Genomic DNA, 19551 nt, shown 5'->3' with positions numbered 1-19551 from the left:
CTGGAGGGGACAGAAGCTCTACAAGGAGAGCAACAGAACCAAAAAAAAATGGGCCAAGGGATCTTTTCTGAGACTTATACTCTAACCAAGGACCATTCATGGAGATAAACTAGATCCCTTGCACAGATGTAGCCCATGGCAGCTCAATCTCCAAGTGGGTTCCCTAGTAATGGGAAGAAGGGCTGTCTCTGACATGAACTCAGTGACCTGCTCTTTGATCACCTCCCCCTAATGGGGAAGCAGCCTTACCAGGCCACAGAGGAAGACAATGCAGCCAGTTCTGATGAGACCTGATAGGCTAGGGTCAGATGGAAGGGGAGGAAAACCTTCCCTATCAGTGGACTCAGGGAGGGGTTTGGGGGGAGATGAAGGGATTGGGAGGGGACAAGAGAGAGAGCTACAGCTGGGATAAAAAGTGAATAAATTTTAATAAATTAAAAAAAGGCTATACCCTAGTCTAGGTTACTCCATGCTATGTGGAACAATGGCATTTATTTATTTGTTATTAATTGTTGTTGTTATGTTGTGCTATGTATAATTGTTCCTATGGGTATGTATGTGTGAGCATGGAGTGTGGAGCAAACTCTACCTACCCCCCCCCCTTATTTTATTCTATTCTATTATTTTGAGACAGCATTCCTTACTGAACCTGTAAGGCCAGTCAGTTAAGTTTTAGGGATCTAGCATGGCTCTCTCCAGTGTTCCATCCTCACTGGGTTTTTAGATAGATATTCTTCCACACCCACCTTTCTATGTGAGCGCTGGGGATGCAAACTTGGGCCCTCTTTGGTATTGATCTAAGTTAGCATAGGAAATAAGAGGTATCATTAAACATTTTCATTTATAGCTGTCATTTAACAGAAGATTTTTAGCCTGTGACTTACCCAGGCACTAGACTCCATTCTGAGTGCACATGCTGAAGCAGGACTCTACAATTCTGCTGGGCAAGTCAGCAACCAACCCTGATCCATGAGAACCTCCTCATGCCACTGAAAAGTATTACTTCTGAACCCAAGTCAATAGGGAACACATGGGCCTAAAAATGCATCAAAACCACAGAAGCCAATCCAGACCCAAGAACTTAACAAACACACTAATGCCACAAAGGATGTGACTCCTTCAACCAGTCACAAGAAGTAGGAAGCCTAGCATTGTGCACAGTGGTCCTGACAAACCTGTCATCCATCTTTCACATTGTAGCACAGGACTAACAAGCCAAAAAACAAAAAAAAAATCATTTTCCCCCTGACTTCAGCTCCATCTGGTCTCTATTGTTCCAATGGTCCATTCAGATGATTAGCCCTCATGAGCCTCACCTGGACTTAACTTTCTGCCAATCTTCTTTCAACTGGCTCAGCTTGGAATGTCTCCAGCAGCTCTCAAGTTGAGTTCTTTAATATCTTATCAGGCCAACAATAATAACTCTCCCTGCCTTCTGCCTTTGCCTCCACTAAGGCATCTCTGAACGCATCAGTATTTTTATCTTGTTTGTAGCAATTCTATAAATATTTATTACTACATGAAGTATAGTATGTGGTCTGGTAGTTAACATTAATAATTAAGATTAGAATAAAAGAACCTGTGATGGTCAACAGCCATGCAATCAAGTAAAATAGGTATTACATGGTAGATAACACCCAAGGAAACATACATGACTCAGAAATTTACTGTTATCCACAAACCCTGACCTTTTGGAAAGAGGCACATAAATTTATCAATGTCTCTAACCCTGCACACTCATGCCAGTTGCACAACACAGAGAAGAAATGTCCCAAAAGCCATCAGCTAGGAAACTGTTACACATCACCTGTTCTACATATAAAAATCCTATAAGCCTCAGAAAATGCATAGTACAGCAGATTAAGGACAAGGAAGGCTTTGAACCTATGAGTGGCACATTAAAGCAAGAGATGGGCAGAACTTCAAAAATACATTTTAGGGAATTTGTGCTGACAATGGACTTCAAGTAGGAGCATCCAAGAGCATAACTTCCCCATGCTTCAATTTCTTCTGTAAAGAATACAACCTTTCACCAGGATCATCATGAAGATTAAATGAATATTTACGAGACATTTACAGGGAAGCCTGGAGTGGTGGCCTTAATATTCTTTTAAAGACTGGAGAGAGCATTATAAGCACCAATGGCTAGCGATGCAGTTGAGCATAGCACAAGATTAGCACACAGGAAGCCCTGGATTCAAAACAAACAAGAACCAAGCAAGGAACTGACAGTGACTTGAAGCCTAGTACAGCCTGAAAAAAATGAGTCAAGGTTAGCAAATAACTCATACTCTCAGGAAGAAAGAAAAAAAAACATGAAGAGCTAGACACACCGTCTCAGCCTTCTGGTCTACCTACTTGTGAGCAATCAGCCCTGCAGTCCTGCTGCTACAGCTGTGAGTCATGCCCTTGCCACACCTCCATCAGGCTACACACTCACACCATAGAAACAGAACCAGGTGGAAGCCCTACTTTCTGTAAGTCACCTCTTCCCAGGTGTTTCATTACAGTAATGAGAAAAGTAGCCAATACACTCATGAACAGACACCTCAAGAGCGGTTGGTTGAATGACTCCTCTTTGACAGATTCAAACAACACCAGGATGAGAGAGAATATCTGCCACTGCCTGGCTCTCCAAAAGCATCCTTTTTAATTCTATTCTGTCCTCATTCCAAAGTGAATAGCATCCAAATTAAAGAGCTTCCTAATAAGTCCTATGCCTCTTATAAGCCCCCACGGACATCTTATTCATGAAAAATCGAGTTAGGGAGCCCCACTCCCACCTTCCAGCCATGAACATCAAAAGGCTGACTACATCTGTGCCCTTCTTTCTGCTCTCCCATCCCACTCAAGTTCATCTTCCTCTTTTATAGAAGTATACCTGTATTTATATCTTATCCTTTTTGGGCTCTCTAGAACTAAATGCTTATAATCTCAAATGTTAATCTCCTCCACCTTTAACTTTACATTCCCTATTAGGTCCCCTTCACTCCACACCTCCCTTCCCTCCTGTCCTCCATCAGCCTCTAAACATTGTGACCACTCTTTCTATCTAAAGGAAAAGCAAGGCTCTCCTCTCTGTTTTCCCACTTGGAAACTGCCCTAAGTTCCTTTACTATAAATATTTTGTGACTGATTGGTAACCACAAATGGTTAGAGAGAGAAAAGTCATCTTATTGAATAAATTCACCATCTAAATATTACCTGAGTAATGTACCAGGAGGCAACCAATTGCACCCTGCTACTGAAATAGACTTCATAGATGCAGCTGCCCTCCTCCAGCCCTACCTATACAAGGAAGTTTTATTAGGCAACACAGCCACATTTTTAGACTGTGTATTGTCTGTGTAATCCACACCAAAGAAGGCTTGACAAAGTCTGTAAGACAGTAACTATATTCTAAAGTGCTGTCTATCTGGCTGTTTATATAAAACTTTTGTTTTATGTAAAATCCAGACAATGAAAACTATAATAAATCTTCCAGGTTTCCAAAGTCTGGTGAGGATTAGTTCAGAAGCAAAACCTACAAGCTCCTGATTTGGTGGCCTATGTTCTCAGCACAGAGCACCTTCGCTTGGTCTTTGTGTCCCAATTCTACCCTTCAGTGGAAGCACAGTGCCACACATACTGCTAAAGGAAAGAGGAGCATGAGAAAGATACTTCCGCCACACAGGAATGATGGCTACTTGGGCATATCCAGCAAAAGGAAAGGAAAAGAGAATCATGACAAAAGAGTTGAGCTGAATCACTTGGCTTCATACATGTCCACCACCTACAATCAAGATGAATTAGGAACTACCACACACTGAGTGCCAAATGGAATACTCAGAGTACAACTCCCGGAAGCCAAAATGTGTCTGAGGAAGCATAATCCTCTCAAATGAGCAAACACAAAGGAAGCCTGTTGCTGCCTTAAAAAGTGTATCCCAAATGTATCTTTTTAAAGATTTCTGATTTAAAAAAATTTAGCTAGCATACAGAATAATGAGCTTCATTATGAAACAGCCATGTATCACTGAGCCAAACATCACAGTAGTTTGCTTAAATCCACCCCTTAACCGCTTTTCCTTGGTAAACCCTTCCTACCCATAATAATTTTTGTTGTTGCTATTCTGGGACTGAACCTACTAAGTGTCCATATACATGAGCCTGGAGGGGACATTTTACACTCTAACCACAACAGTCAGGAACACGAGACTGAAATAGGATGTCATATGATGCCAGGCTGCACCTGCCTTCTTCTGATTTGACAGTGGAACCTAAGCCACATAGGTTGAGTGTGTATTAAACCATGCTGCTTCATATCATCACATGCTGCTTCCTATGGTCACCTATGTCATCAGGATTGTTCTTTGGATTCAGCAGACTTCATGCATTTAAGCCATGTAGGTGCTCTACCACCGAGTCACTGTCTCAACCCTGCAATACTACGCCTGGATTGATAATAATGCAAGTGAAAAAACAGTCATCCACTTTCCCTTCTTATGTAAGATTAATCAAACAGCATATTTTTATATATTAAATGATATATGAGATCAAAATATTATTTTCTTTCTTTTCTTTAAGGCAGGATCTCATAATGTAACCCAGGCTTGACTGAACTCACACGAGAGCTCAGAGTAGCCCCAAATGCAGGGCAATCCTTTTGTCTCTGCTTCCTGAGATTTCAGGCATGAACCACCACATTTAGCTTGAAACATTCTTATACACAGTAATTGCACAAGTATGGTTGATGACACATATGCCTAACACATGCCTGAAAACATACATACTAATGACTACAGGATGTAGCTATATAAGCATCATGGAATGGTAACAGAACTGATAATAGGAATAAAAAGAAATACCACCAGGGCACACATCTTTCGTGCCAGCACTCACGAGGCAGAGGCAGGTGGATCTCTGTGAGTTCGAGGCCATCCTGATCTTCAAAGTGAGTCCAGGAAAGCCAAGGCTACACAGAGAAACCCCGTCTCAAAAAAACCAAAAAGAAACACTACTATTTCCCAAACTCAGACAATATAACAATGTATAATGAAAATAAAGATAAAATAAATAAAAAGTAAAAAATAAAGATAATGATAAAGATAAAAAAGAAAAATGACAAGATATAATAAAAAAGTAGGTGTGGCAGCTCAAGCCTATAATTTCCGCACTCAGAGGAGGCTGAGTTAGGAGGATTGTCACAAGTTCAAGGCCAACCTGGGTTATAGAGTGAACTCCAGGCTAGTCTAGGCTAAAAGGCTCTCTGTCTTTCTGTCTGTTTTTCTGTTGCTCTCTCTGTCTCTTTCTGTGCATTTGTGTAATAAACCATATAATAAAGGTCTCTCTCTCTGATTTGATTACTAAGCATGAGAGAGAATTTGATAGCTCACAATATATCTTGTGAACATAAAAAGTTACTTATTCAGGGCAGTTTCTCTAAAACCAAAGTATGTGTGCTTCAAGATTGAAGTCAAGTTGAAACACACACACATACAATACACACATATATATCCACATATTATTCCTTAAGAAATAAGTGTATTTTATAACTAAAAAGGCAGCTTTATGGAAACATGGCTCCTGAAGAAAACAGTAGGTTTCCTGGCTGCTCCTTCCCATTGGCAATCCTTTCCCACTCCCTTATTAGTCTTACTCATCTAAGAAAATCTAACTTTGCACACAACAGAGATCTGTGGAAAAAAAAAAAAAAAAAAGGAGTAAGGTTATGTGGCAAACCTATCATCAGTCACTTGGGGCTCCTTTCTTGGTGTTAGAAATACCAGATAAAATAACTATCTTTATTCTGTGGTGAAGCTTTATTTTAAAAGTGAACCTTTCACTCCTCCATGCTACATCCTCTGTAAAGCATCCCCAACATTCACACATACATAAAAGAAAGCTAAATAAGCCAGTCATACGTGAGTGTAACATTTCAACAGAAAAACAACAGGGAAATGGAGTGATGATGGAAAGGTCATGAACACTACAGCTGGTGAGCTTGATGAGTTCACCTTTACAGCTTGTAGTCACTCCCCTGTACCTATTCCTAGTCTTTCCTCTTCCATTCCATTCTTTCTACAAAGACATGGGAGAGTGATGCCTATAAGAAGAATGTGGTGATTCCAGTGGTAAAATTGATAATAGCAAATGAATAAGAAAAGGAAGCAACGAAGAACATAGATCCAGACAAAGCTGATTCTCACACCACAGAATGCTCAAGTCCATATTCCATTGTGCATTCTATCTCTCCAAGTGTTTTCATGATTACTATACATAAAAAATGCTTCCTCATTCAAAACAACTCACTGAGTAGATTCCTCAGTTCCTATCCTCAGTCACCATGGCCTTCCTTACATCCCTGTTCTGCATAAACCAAGTCATACCTGTGGAATGGCTAAACAAGATTCAATAATAAGAATTTAAAAGACAATAATTAAAATTATTATGCACCAGATGATATGATAATATACATGAGTGACCCCAAAAAATCGACCAGAGAACTCCTTCAGCTGATAAACACCTTCAGCAAAGTGGGTCTATACAAAATTAAGTCAAATAAAAAAAATAGTAGCCCTCTTGTATACAAAAGACAAAAGGGATGACAAAGAAACTAGGGAAACTATACCTTCAGACCAGCCACTAATATCATAAAGTACCTTGGTATGACCTTAACCAAGCAAGTGAAAGACCTGTTTGAAAAAAACTTCAGGTCTCTGAAGAAAAAAATTGAAAAAGATATCAGAATGTGGAAAGCTCGCCAGTGTTCATGAATATGTAGGATTAACATGGTGAAAACGGGTATCCTACCAAAAGCAATCTACAGATTCAATGAAATTCCCATCAAAATACCAACACAACTCTTCACAGACCTTGAAAGAACAATTCTCAACTTCATATGGAAAAACAAAAATCCCAGAATTGCTATCGGACTACTGTACAACAAGAGATTGTGTGGAGGTATCTCCATCCCTGATCTCAAGCTGTACTAGAGAGGAATAGTAATAAAAACTGCATGGTAATGACATAATGTGGATGAATGGAATCGAATAGAAGACACAGAAATGAAACCACACACATACAGATACTGATTTTTGACAAAGAGGCCCAAACCATACAATGGAAAAAAGACAGCATCTTCAACAAATGGTGCTGGTCTAACTGGATATCTACATGTAGAAAAATGCAAAAAGATCCAGATTTATCACCCTGCACAAAACTAAAGTCCAAGTGTATGAAAGACCTCAACATAAAACCAGACACATTAAATCTGTTAGAAGAAAAAGTGGGGAAGAGCCTGGAACTCATTGGTATAGGAGACAACTTCCTGAACAGAACACCAACAGCACAAGCTCTAAGATAAATAATCAATAAATGGTACCTCATGAAACTGAAAAGCAAAGGAGATTGTCATCAGAACAAAACAACAGCCTACAGACTGGGAAAGGATCTTCACCAGCCCTATATCTGACAGAAGGCTAATATCTAGAATATATAAAGAACTCAAGAAGTTAAAAAGCAACAACTCAAGTAATCCAATGTGAGGTATCCCAGAAGCAGAAAGACACACAGGGTATATACTGACTCATAAGTGGATATTGGACATATAATATAGGATAAACATATTAAAATCTGTACACCTAAGGAAGCTAATCAAGAAGGAGGACTCTGGCTAAGATGCTCAATCCCCATTCAGAAAGGCAAAGAGGATGGACATCAGAGGAGGGAGAAAACAGGGAACAGGACAGGAGCCTACCATAGGGGGCATCTGAAAGGCTCGACCCTACAAGGTATCAAGGCAGATGCTGAGACTCACAGCCAAACTTTGGGCAGAGTGCAGGGAATCTTATGAAAGAAATGGGAGATAGTAAGACCTGGAGACGACAGGAGCTCCACAAGGAGAGCAACAGATCCAAAAATTTTAGGCACAGGGGTCTTTTCTGAGACTGATTTTCCATCCAAGGACCACTCATGGAAATGGCCTGGAACCCTTGCACAGATGTAGCCCATGGCAGTTCAGGATTCAAGTGGGTTCCATAGTAATGGGGACAGGGACTGTCTCTGACAGGAATTGATTGGCCTGCTCTTTGATCACCTCCCCCTGAGTGGAGAGCAGCCTTACCAGGCCACAGAGGAAGACAATACAGCCATTCCTGATGAGACCTGATAGACTAGAATCAGAGGGAAGGGGAGGAGTACCTCTCTTATCAGTGGACTGGGGGAGGGGCACAGGTGGGGAAAGGGAAGAAGGTGGGATTGGGAAGGGAGGGGGGAGCTGCAGGGGAGATACAAAGTGAATAAACTGTAATTAATAAAAAAAATGGGGTACAGAGCTAAACAGAGAATTCTCAATAGAGGAATCTCAAATGGCAAAGAAACACTTAAAGAAATGAGCAACATTCTTAGTCATCAGAGAAATGCAAATCAAAAGGAAACTAAGATTTCACCTTACACCCATCAGAATGACTAAGATAAAAAACTCAAGTGACAACATATACCGGAGAGGATGTGGAGAAAGGAGAACCCTCCTCCATTGCTGGTGGAAATGTAAAATTGTACAGCCACTTTGGAAAGCAATATGGCGCTTTCTCAGACAATTGGGAATAGTGCTACCTCAAGACCTAGCTATACTATTCCAAGGCAATTATCCAAAATATGCTCAAGTACACAACAAGGACATTTGTTCAACCATGTTCATAGCAGCTTCATACATAATAGCCAGAATATGGAAACAACCCAGATGTCCTTCAACTGAAGAATGGATAAAGAAATTGCGGTACATTTACACAATGGACTACTCCTCAGCTATTAAAAACAAGGAAATCATGAAATTTGCAGGCAAATGGTGGGATCTAGAAAAGATCATCCTGAGTGAGGTATCCTAGAAGTGAAAGACATACATGGTATACACTCACTCATAAGTGGATGTTAGACATATAATATAGGATAAACATACGAAAATCTGCATACCTAAAGAAGCTAAGGAAGAAGGAGGACCCTGAGTAAGATGATCAATCATCATTCAGAAAAGCAAACAGGATGGACAAGGAGAAAACAGGGAAAAGGACAGAGCCTACCATGGAGGGCCTCTGAAAGACTCTACCCAACAGGGTATTAAAGTAGATGCTGAGACTTATAGCCAAACTTTAGGCAGATGCAGAGAATCTTATGAAAGAAGGGAGAGATAGAAATACCTGAAGGGGACAGGAGACCCACAAGGAGAGCAACAGAACCAAGAAATCTGGGCCCAGGGGTATTTTCTGAGAATGCTTCTCCAACCAGGGACCATACAAGGAGATGACCTAGATCCCCTGCACAGATGTAGCCCACGGCAGCTCAGTATCCAAGTGGGTACCCTAGTAGGGGAACAGGGACTGTCTCTGACATGAACTCAGTGGGTGGCTCTTTGATTACCTCCTGCTGAAGGGGAAGCAGCCTTACCAGGCCACAGAGGAAGACATTGCAGCCTGTCCTGATGAGACTCTATAGGCTATGGTCAGATGGAAGGGAAGGAGGATCTCCTCTATTAGTGAACATGGGGAGGGACAAGGGAGGAGAGGGAAGGTGGGATTGAGAGGGAACGAGGACGGGGCTACAGCTGGGATACAAAGTGAACAAACTGTAATTAACAAAATATTAAAAAATTAAAAAATTAGCATATGCCAATTACTGTTAAATGCTTTCTAACTTAAGCTTATTTCGCAATTTAGACAATTTTCCAACAAGATATTATTATCACTGAAAAATTTTAATGTGATCCTAGATAAACATAATATCTTCCTGCATGGAAGAAATGGGATTGAAATCTAAGTCTAAAGTCTGCTCTTCCCTTCTCTAGGGAGACCTGTCGAGTTAACATTGTCATACAACTCAGGGAAATACCTGTACAAAAAAAATCTGATTTGCATTTAGACATTACAGGGTGAACAATATATCTAATATTATAGGACAGTTGGAGACATTGGTACACAAGTGGCATGTAATTCTGTGTAGTGTCTGGATAGAAAAAGCACAAGCCTGGTGACTACAGGGATAGCATGTAATTCTGAATAGTATCCATAGAGAAAAAATAGAACTGGCGATGGAGAGATATCTCTATAGTTATAACAGTATTGCTTGTGCAGAGGACCAAAGTCCAGTTCCCAGAACCCACACTGGGCAGCTGCCTATAACTCCAGCTCCAGGAGATCTGACATCCTCTTCTGGGTGTCAAGAGTACCTGCACTCAAGTGCACATACCCACGCAAAGACAGATACACGCATAATTAAAAACAAAATCCTTTAAAAAAAAGTAAAACTTCACCTACCAGGCCAAATTAAAGATAAAAACTTGCCACTAAGTGATGTGGTGAATAAGCAGTGTCATAACAAGAATTTGACTCCAACTGAAAGACAAAAAGATTAGAAGGATGTTGGAAATCATACAGGAGCTGGTGGGGCAACTAAACCATGCATTGAAGGAAAAGACAGATGCAGTGAAAAGGAGTGGGCACCACATGGTTCCAGCAAGTCACTGCAGCCAAGGCTCCCTGTCAGGGCGAGAAGACATAGATGCCCAATCAAAAGAAAATCTAGGTGGCCCATTGAGAAGCTGATAGTCCTGCCAAAGGATAAGACCAGAATTCTTGAAAGCCTGAAATCCAGTTTGAAGATTTATTGGATCAGTGAAAAGTCAGCATTCAAGAGATGATCCATGTCCTCATCCTCCATGTTTCATGGGGCCATGGCTAAACAACACTTTGAGAGAGAACCTGTTGCTTAAATTTGAGCAATCCTAGAAGACTGTTAACCAGAAGAGATAAGAACTCAGAAAAGTGGTGTCAATGTAGAGTTGTGACAGCTGAAGAGGAATCCCTAAGCAAGGGATGCCAAGAAGTTGAGGTGGTAGAAAGTGGGCACACAGCAGTGAAAGACAGTTGCTCATGACTCCAGCTGTTGTTCGCTAGAAGCTGAACTCATCACTGTGAAGCCTCTTTGAACTCAGTCACTGTTGGACCAATCTCTGCAGCCAACTATCTTCTCTACAACTAGGACTTTAATGTCAAGTAGGATTTAAAATCAGGGAGACTGGTTTTCTGGTATTGATCTCATTGCTGAGTCAGTAATTTCTGGAGGTAGAGCATACCTCATCCACAGGATGCAACCTAAGTGTGGCTAGAGGCTCCTTCTGTATGCTTGTTTGCTTTATTCTGTCCCATGTCATTGGTAGTATATTGGCTAGCTACCAATAAGAGTGTACTTCTCTATCTTCATTGCTTTTCTGTTGTCCTTAACTCAGTGGTTTTCTTGCTTCCCTCCCAATGGTGCTAGGGATTCAGCTCTCAACAGTAAGCTCTTCACTAAGAAGATCCCCAAGTAAAAGTGATATCCAAATCAACTGATACACAAATCACACAAAAAACAAGAGTTGAGGACGGGGCTTGGTGGCAGGGATGTTGCCTAGCATGTATGTTGCATAACCCTAAGTTCTATCCTTACTAGAAGAAAAATGGAAACAGAGAAAATTTATTCAGTAAATTGATATAAAACTTCCCAATCACAATTATTCTCCAATAAAAAGCCTCCAATTCCCTAAACTGTTTTATATTGTTTCCAGGACCTTACCAATGAACGAAGCCCTATAGACATTTGTAAAATGTCAACCAATCAGGAATTGGCATGGCTGAGTATCTTCATGCAAATAAAACTGGCAATTCAGGACCAAGCACACTTGTCCAGATCACTCACATAAGTAGACCAGAGTAGGAACCCAGGTAGTATCTTTGTCTCTGCCACCCTTGTTTTTGTCATTCCTGAGTGTACAATCCTTCCCTCCCAAAGGCTAACTCTTCCTGACTTGCACATTTGTTTTCTTTCCCTCATAATTTGACTTATTTATTCTAAAGAGATGGCCTTACTATATAGCCGACCGTGGCCTTGGCTTAGCCTCTGAAATGCTGGAATTATGGATTGTCTTAGTTAATTTTTTATTGCTATGATGGCATTATGTGCAAGGCAAATTATAAAAGAAAGCATTTAGTTGGGGTCTTGTTTATAGTTTCAGAGGGTGAGTCCATGACCATCATGGCAGGGAGTGTGGTGGCGGGCCAGTAAGCATGGTGCTGGAGAAGTGGCTAAGGACTTACATGTCAAGAAAATAACTGTGAGGCACAGAGAGAGAACAAGAGCGAGTGAGAGGGAGGCACAGAGAGAGAGAACAAGCTGGAAATGGGTGGGTTTTTTTAAACCTCAAAGCCCACCCCCAATGACCCATACCTCGTAATCATTCCCAAACAGTCCCACTGACTGAGGACCAAGTATTCAATATATGAACGTATGTGGATAATCCTGACTCAAAACACCATACAGACCATTGACTGATACCCATAGCACTCTCTTTTTGATTGTTGTTTTAATAAGGTCTTCCTTTTTACTTGAATTATTTCACAGTGAATTTGATTGACACCTAGTGTGTAGGATAAATTTCCTTAGCATTTGTAAAAGAATTAACATGGACCTTCAAAATTAAGTGTGTCTTTTAAAGTTCATAAAACCTTTACCAAGTAATGTGAGGGGGAGAATGTGATCTTTTATATTTTCTACAGCATGAGGAATCAAAATGGTAAGCCATAAAAAGATGCAGGATAACAAGAGGCTAACATCCGAAATATTTAGCTGAAGTAGGTCAGTTCATAAATTGCATCAGTAAGATTCCCCATTTCAAAAAATATAGATATTTTTAATGACATGTATAGACAAAGACAGGTAGAATGCTGTTACAAAATCAGGGGACAGATAGAATACCAGCTACAAGCCCAATCCTACTGGGTTCCTTCTTGTAAAGAGCTGTTGTTCCTAGGAGAAATGCTGGTTGGAAATGCTCATAACATCTCTTTTCTGGAAATCAGCAGAGAGACTAATTATAAGAAACATGCTTCCCCAGAGATGAGCACATTCTTTCCCATCTCCCACTAATACCTCAGTCTTTTGAAAGACTGAGGTATGTTTGCTTCCTTTGTAGTCTGAGAAAAAAAAAAAATCCTTAACTCTGTATTCAGTAAGCCCTGGTGCTGTTTCTGGCCTGCTATTTTAGAATATGGAGCAATGTTTCCCATGAGGGTACCTTTAATTTCTTCTTTGTTTTGTGTTCAGTGGGTGTGGGCACTAGAGAGGCAGAACACAGCCAAGGAATATGGCAAGGAGGAAAACAATGACTTCAAGATGGGAATGAGAGACAATGACTTCAAATAGGGAATGAAATCCCTATTTTGTGGGGTTTTATTTTTGTTTTGTTTTGTTTTTCATGTTTTTTTTTTTTTCATGTGACACTTAGCTACCTTCCAAGACAGCATGGCTGAAGAAGCATTTCTAGTCTCTCCAACACAGGAGAAATAAGCAGGTTAACTTAAAAAGAGAACGAGAAAGGCAAAGAATGTGGCTCATGGGCAGAGCTGGGGACCTGAGTTTCTCCCCAGCATCACAATAGCAAATTAATAATAACAACTTTAAAAAGTGAAACTAGAATTATCCTGTTCTTTTCAGTTTACACCAGTTTCATGTTTACTGAGTGAAAGGACATTTTAGTTCTGAGCTTTCATGAGGAAAATAGAGTTAATTTGATAATACATTTTATTAAAAAAAAAGTGACAAACTGTTATGTAAACTTCTCCTGGGACAAAATGAGCAGATTCACACTTGCACATCTGTTCATCCCAGCTAGGGCAACAATGACATAGCAAAATAAAATTATATGGAAATCCCACATGTCAAACCAATGGCCTTAGCATGCTTATTTACAGAGCAAGGGGGAGGGGTTCTACATTAGAGTGGATGACTTCCCAAACAGCTACATCACTGAAAACTCTCATTCCAGCCCAGATGACAACCTCCCTATAACTGCAGAGATGGGGTTCCCCGCCTCTTCAGCCAACCTTGCACACTCCATGTATTCTAGCATCTCCCCAAGATTCACAAGACCATGTGAATCTTGGAGAGTTACCTACAACTCAGAAGAATGGCTAGACTCTCAGGTGAGAGTACATGACCCCATCATGACTCCCATCTTTTGGGAGTATCCACTGGCTAGATTTTGAGGGTACATTGCAAGTAGTCACAACTGCTCTGATAAAGATGCCAATGGCTGCTATAATTAGATAATAGCATGCAATACAGGCATCCTAGTGTTTCCTTCTACCTGAATTATGTTTACCATATCTCTGAATTCCATATTGATAGAAACCAGAATGTATCTCTGTACCACACCACACCATAATCCCCAGGTTCCATCTCTGGACTCACACATCTCCCAGTGAGAAGAAAAGAAATGTCTGAAAATTATCTAATTCTTTCCACAGGAGAAAAAGATCTACCTAGCAGTTATTGGCTGATATGTTATTAATAACTTTCATAACAAATAAATCTAAAAGAAGTTTCATAAGTCATGGCATCATCTAGAAAATTTTCTCACAGGTTAGAACTGAGATCTCACAATATTTTATGAGATTTCTTCTGCTCATACTAAAGGGAAATGGCTAAGACTGTCAGTTAGGATTAATAAACAGGAGGAAGAAGAAAGCAGCAAGTTTTCTTTGTAGAGAATTTCTTATTTACAATCAACTTCCATACTCTTTGGTTCTGGGGACAAAGAAAGCCTCACTGTGTAGCTCAGGCTGACCTGAAAGTCTTGATCCTCCTATATCGGCCTCCCAGGTGCTGGGATTATAGCACGAGCCACCATAACTGATTCTAGAGCCAGCTTTAGACTTCAACATCTGTTCACACTCACTGTCTTTTGAGGTACATTTGCCAGTACTGGAAAACTGTATTTAGTCATGTGATCAGAATCCAGTGACCAAAAACACTCAATTCCTAGGCTCTACACAAGAGATCCACCCAGACTTCCCAACTTCTCATGAAAGATGCACATATGATAATTATCCTTCTGAGAACCATGCCACACACACACACACATACAGAAACACACACCACATACCTGAGAAAGACACTACTCTGCTTGAAGATGCTGATGTTCATGATGCATTACGAACATGCCTTTTGAATTCCACACTATTAACGCTTGCTGAGTGGGGGCCTGGTTAAAGGCAGATGCTGCTGCTGCTTCTTGTCTATGTTTGGTGCACAAATGAGTTGTGAAAATTGCTCACATAGCATTCTAGTGCCCATGGAAACCCGTGACCCACTGGGAATAGTATTTTGCCCTTTGGTACTGCTTCTGAAGGAATGCCTGCGACCAGCACAGAAATACTGATGTGTGGGGAACAGTTTAGTGAGAAACACTTGCCTGTGCATGTTCAGTCTCGACCAGAAAGAAAAATTCTGAGCAATCCTAATCACCCTTAGAGCAGGCTAGGAAAGTAAGAGGCTTTTTATTTTGTTTATTATTTTTTAAGGGGGGGGGTTTGCCACTTAATGCTCTAGTCTAAAGAAAAGTGTAGAAACAGACAATCTGGGCCCTCAAGCAGCCCAGGGGGAGAAGGCTTGCGTCACATGTTGTTTTTAAATTCTAGGGTGATTGAGCAGACACACATCACAGCTGCTACTCCAACTGCAGTCCACCCCACATCCAGAAGTGGCTTCTCCTACTTACATCGAATGGAGCTGAACTCGACCCAGCGTTCTGATTACACGGTTCCCTGAAGCAGTCACTAAAAGGAAGTAGAAGGCCCATGGCAATGATCCTTGAGCAAAATTTTTCTGCTTCTTCTGGAGGCCCGTTCTCCTGCTGGCTGAACAGCTTCTCCAACAGAGTTCGCCCTGCGTGTGAGACACAGTCATTAGAGGGGGGTTGGCAGATCACCTGGCTCCGAACTCTCCAGGGAGGGCACAGTAAACATCACTAGTGAGCAACAGTCTCCAAGGCTACTTGTGTGCAGAAAGGAGCCCAGTGTACGAAACTGCAGTATGAGGCCAGATGCCTCCTAGAAAAGGGCAGTAGGGTGTGCTTCCCCAGACTCCCAAACACATCTTGCTTCAAAAGAGAATGGTCTCTGCTACTGACTAGACATTCTCCATCTGAAAGGAACCTCTACCCCTTTGGGATTTAATTAAGCAAGTCTTTTTTTGATTATTCTCCAGAGGATTTTTGGAAGAAGCAGTGAGTAACACAAACTGCCACCATTTGGGCCCAGAAATGTCAGAGACTGTGATATTCACTGTCTCGGACCCCGCACTAAGGAAAGGCAAGAGAGTCAGGCACAGACAAAGGGGTCAACCCGTAAAAACAGCAAGAAAGTTGGCCAGAAAATAAAAGTCATCCTGAAGAGGAAAAAGATAGAAATGTTTTCAGTTGCTCCATAGAAACAGCTATGTGTGGGGTCTGGAAAGATGGCTCAGCAGTTAAGAGAACTTGCTGCTTTTACAGAGAACCCTGGTTCTGTTCCCAGAATCCAATGGTGGCTCATGTCCATCTATGGCTCTAGTACCAGGGGATCCTCTTCTAGCCTCTGCAGACACTGCACGCATGTGATACACAAACATACATGCAGACAAAACACCCATACAAATAAAATAACTCTAAAGAACTTAAAAAAAAAAACAACACAACAGCTCTATGAGGGCTGTTAAATAATAAAATTTATTATTAAATAATATATGTATATTATTATAATATATAAATATAACACATGTTATATGTATATATTTATTATATTATATATTTATTATATTATATTAAGTTAATATTATTAAATAATAATAAATTTTATTATTTCTCCAGAGAAGGGAAATACCATTAAGAGGGAGGAGACAGAGGAAAGGGAGGTTCCAGAGGCATCAAGACAAGCAAAAGGCAAGCTATAGAAAGAAAATTTCTGTAGACTGCTCAGAAATAAGTTAGACATCTATATTATATAACCTCCCTGCCAGGCTCAGGGAACGCCAGAAAAGAAGAAAGACTGTAAGAGTCAGAGGTCTGGAGGGCCAGGGTGAATCAGTGTCATCTAGGAATGACAGTAATGGACAGCTGTACTCAAGAACTCACAGCAGCTATGGTTGCTGTATAACACCAAGCGTGGATAGCATAGGAGGACACAATCTCCCCCCCCCCGCCATGCCCCAGAAGTTGCTGTCAGTTTATGGCTGCTAAGGGGACTAAGCTCAGTTTTCTAGGAATGTAGTCCCTGGTAGATTGACCGTGCCCCACACTCAAAATATTTTGTGTGCATGTATGAAATTCTCAACAAAAACAAAAAACATTGTTATTATTAATTAAAGGATTAACAATTGAGGGAGCCAATAGCAGAGAAAGACTAGAAACCAATGACCATAGGTTTCATATACCTGAACAGCATGAATAGAAAAAAGCTCTACCATTTCCAGATCCTGGAGAAGCTGGGTTCTATGTAAGTTAGCTATAAAGAATAAATACTTTCATGGTCCAGAGCCTTTGAACCCAGAATCTCTCTAGCTCTCTTGCCCACTCTCATTCTCTTAAGTACCTTCTCTAATAAAACACATCTATTTCTATCACTTTCCATGTGTCCTTGGCCCTGTACCTTTTTCCAAAATACAAATTTGTGAAAGTCTCCATGAGTGTCCTCTAGACTCTGGCCAATATCTATAACATATTAAGACATGAGCAACAAACCTCAGGAAACTGGGTCTTCCTTTTCCATGTCTCAACCTTCCTTGTGGTTTAGAATCATCTTGGAAGAACAGACTGATGGACACCTTGGGAACCGCTACTCCATTAGTTACTGTTTGATTCTAAAGATAGACATGAAAGTCAAGAGCCCAGTCTTTAATCGATTTTTAGTGACCACCTAGAGTACTGATGACCACTGAGAGTGCCCGTTCTTGATGAACTGACTGAATTTCTGTCCTAAGCTAATCTAATATATTATTAAGGAAAGGCTGCAGGCCAACCAGAAGATTCTCTTCAGATGGACTAGAAACTGGTCACAGCCTAGGTGCCAGAGCACCTCAAACTTTTCATACTCCCATCTGTGTGCTAAATAACACACCCTTTAATGCCATGACAGTTGACAACTGCCATGCAATGAGCGATCAGAAATGTTATAAAAGGAGGGAAAAGAGTTGACACTTTAAAGTCTTGGAAACCTCAAACAAGACCCTTGAAAGTCACGAATATCCCTGTTTATTTGCCTATGGCTCCCCTCACTTCTTTCTCGACTTAGCTAAAAACCTCTCCCTCCCAAGGGTCAAGAAGCTAATTTGCAGCTTTATCTCCCATTTCTAATCTTGGCCAAAAGTAAAAGTCTCCCTTGCTGCCTAAATGGGTACTTGGTCTTATTATAGGTTCGACAATTCTGAGAAATAAAAACGGACCCCATTTAAGGTCGAAATCTGATACAAACTACTAATACGCAATCCTCAGGAACTCAAAAATCCATGTAACATTTTTCTATATCCACAAACTAAAGCAGAAGAAACAGTAAAATCTTCAGGGTCCCTTCCAAATCACAACTATCCTCAGTTCTGGAGAGCTATTATCTCTCCCTCTCATGAATTCATCTTTCAGCTTTAAATCAAGATTGAGCATCCTGAAAAACCTTCTGTGAACCCCTTCCACACCACTGTAGATCCCTCCATAACTCTTTTATATAACTAACCATTTTACTTAAGTGATTGTGAAGTCTTTTTTTAAGTACCTACTCCTTCACTAAAGTCATACCATTTCTTAGAGCAACACAGTCTGAAAACTTGATAACTTCATGGATAAAGAGATAACTATTTGAAGAATGTCTACAAGATGACAATGCTATTCAATAATGCATATTTATTCATATTCTAGCCAGAATAAACAAGGGAATTGTGGGCAGGCACACACACACACACACACACACACACACCTACTTTCTTTTTCCCTTCTGCCCTCCAGTAATCCTTTAAGACACCCCCTCTTTATTGCTTGGCATTCTCAGAGAAGCCTTGCCTTAATAGTAGAGACATTGACTGCTGAACAGTCTTTCTTTAGAATTTATAGCACTTGGTGACCTCCCCAATACTCACTTCTTTCTAAAGTTCTGTGGTTAAACAATACATATGGTGTCATCAACTAGCACAGAGCATACACATTAATTAGAATATTAATATATCTAAAGATAAAGTTTAATGTGGGAGCTGCGGGAGGTCCTCAAGGAATAGCCAAAATAACCATTGTTAGTACAGACAGAGGAATTCTCTGGGCATGGTTCTCAACTTATGGCCATAGGATATTTGTTTAGAGACATTTCTTTAGCTGTTACAACTGGCAATGGGGTGCTTGTGCTACTGGCATCTAGTGATAGTGACCTGGCTACTGCTCCCGGCATGGGGCAGCCCCTCACCCACAGCACTGAATCATTACAGACAGGGTTTAAATGGCCTGCAAACTGAACTTTCCAGCCCAAAGGTACACTGTATTTAGAGATTCCACAAGGCTGACTGACTGATTGTAGTGCCCTTGGTGTTTGACCTTGTATCCCCTTGATTATCAACAGCCCAAAGGCTAAGAACGTAATGAATATACTTTGTTGTTAGTTTGTTTTCTTTACTTCTTCTTTTCTCTTCTTTTCTGATGAGAGGGTCTCACTGTATGGCATGGCCTGGAACTTGTTATGTTGACCATGC

The 19551-nt window shown here is 40.7% G+C and overlaps 1 protein-coding gene across 1 annotated transcript in view; it reads right to left on the bottom strand.

The window, feature by feature from the left end:
* The window catches only part of Fmn2 (formin 2), a 312755-nt gene that overhangs the window by 266545 nt on the left and 26659 nt on the right, over positions 1-19551 (bottom strand). Inside the window, exon 2 of the mRNA XM_060364725.1 lies at positions 15569-15735. Coding sequence (XP_060220708.1) covers positions 15569-15735 — 167 coding nt within the window. The remainder of the gene's footprint in view (positions 1-15568; positions 15736-19551) is intronic.

This window comes from Meriones unguiculatus, chromosome 11 (assembly GCF_030254825.1).
Source record: "Meriones unguiculatus strain TT.TT164.6M chromosome 11, Bangor_MerUng_6.1, whole genome shotgun sequence".
In the NCBI taxonomy this organism is placed as follows: domain Eukaryota; kingdom Metazoa; phylum Chordata; class Mammalia; order Rodentia; family Muridae; genus Meriones; species Meriones unguiculatus.
This window is presented reverse-complemented; position numbering and strand designations above follow the sequence as displayed.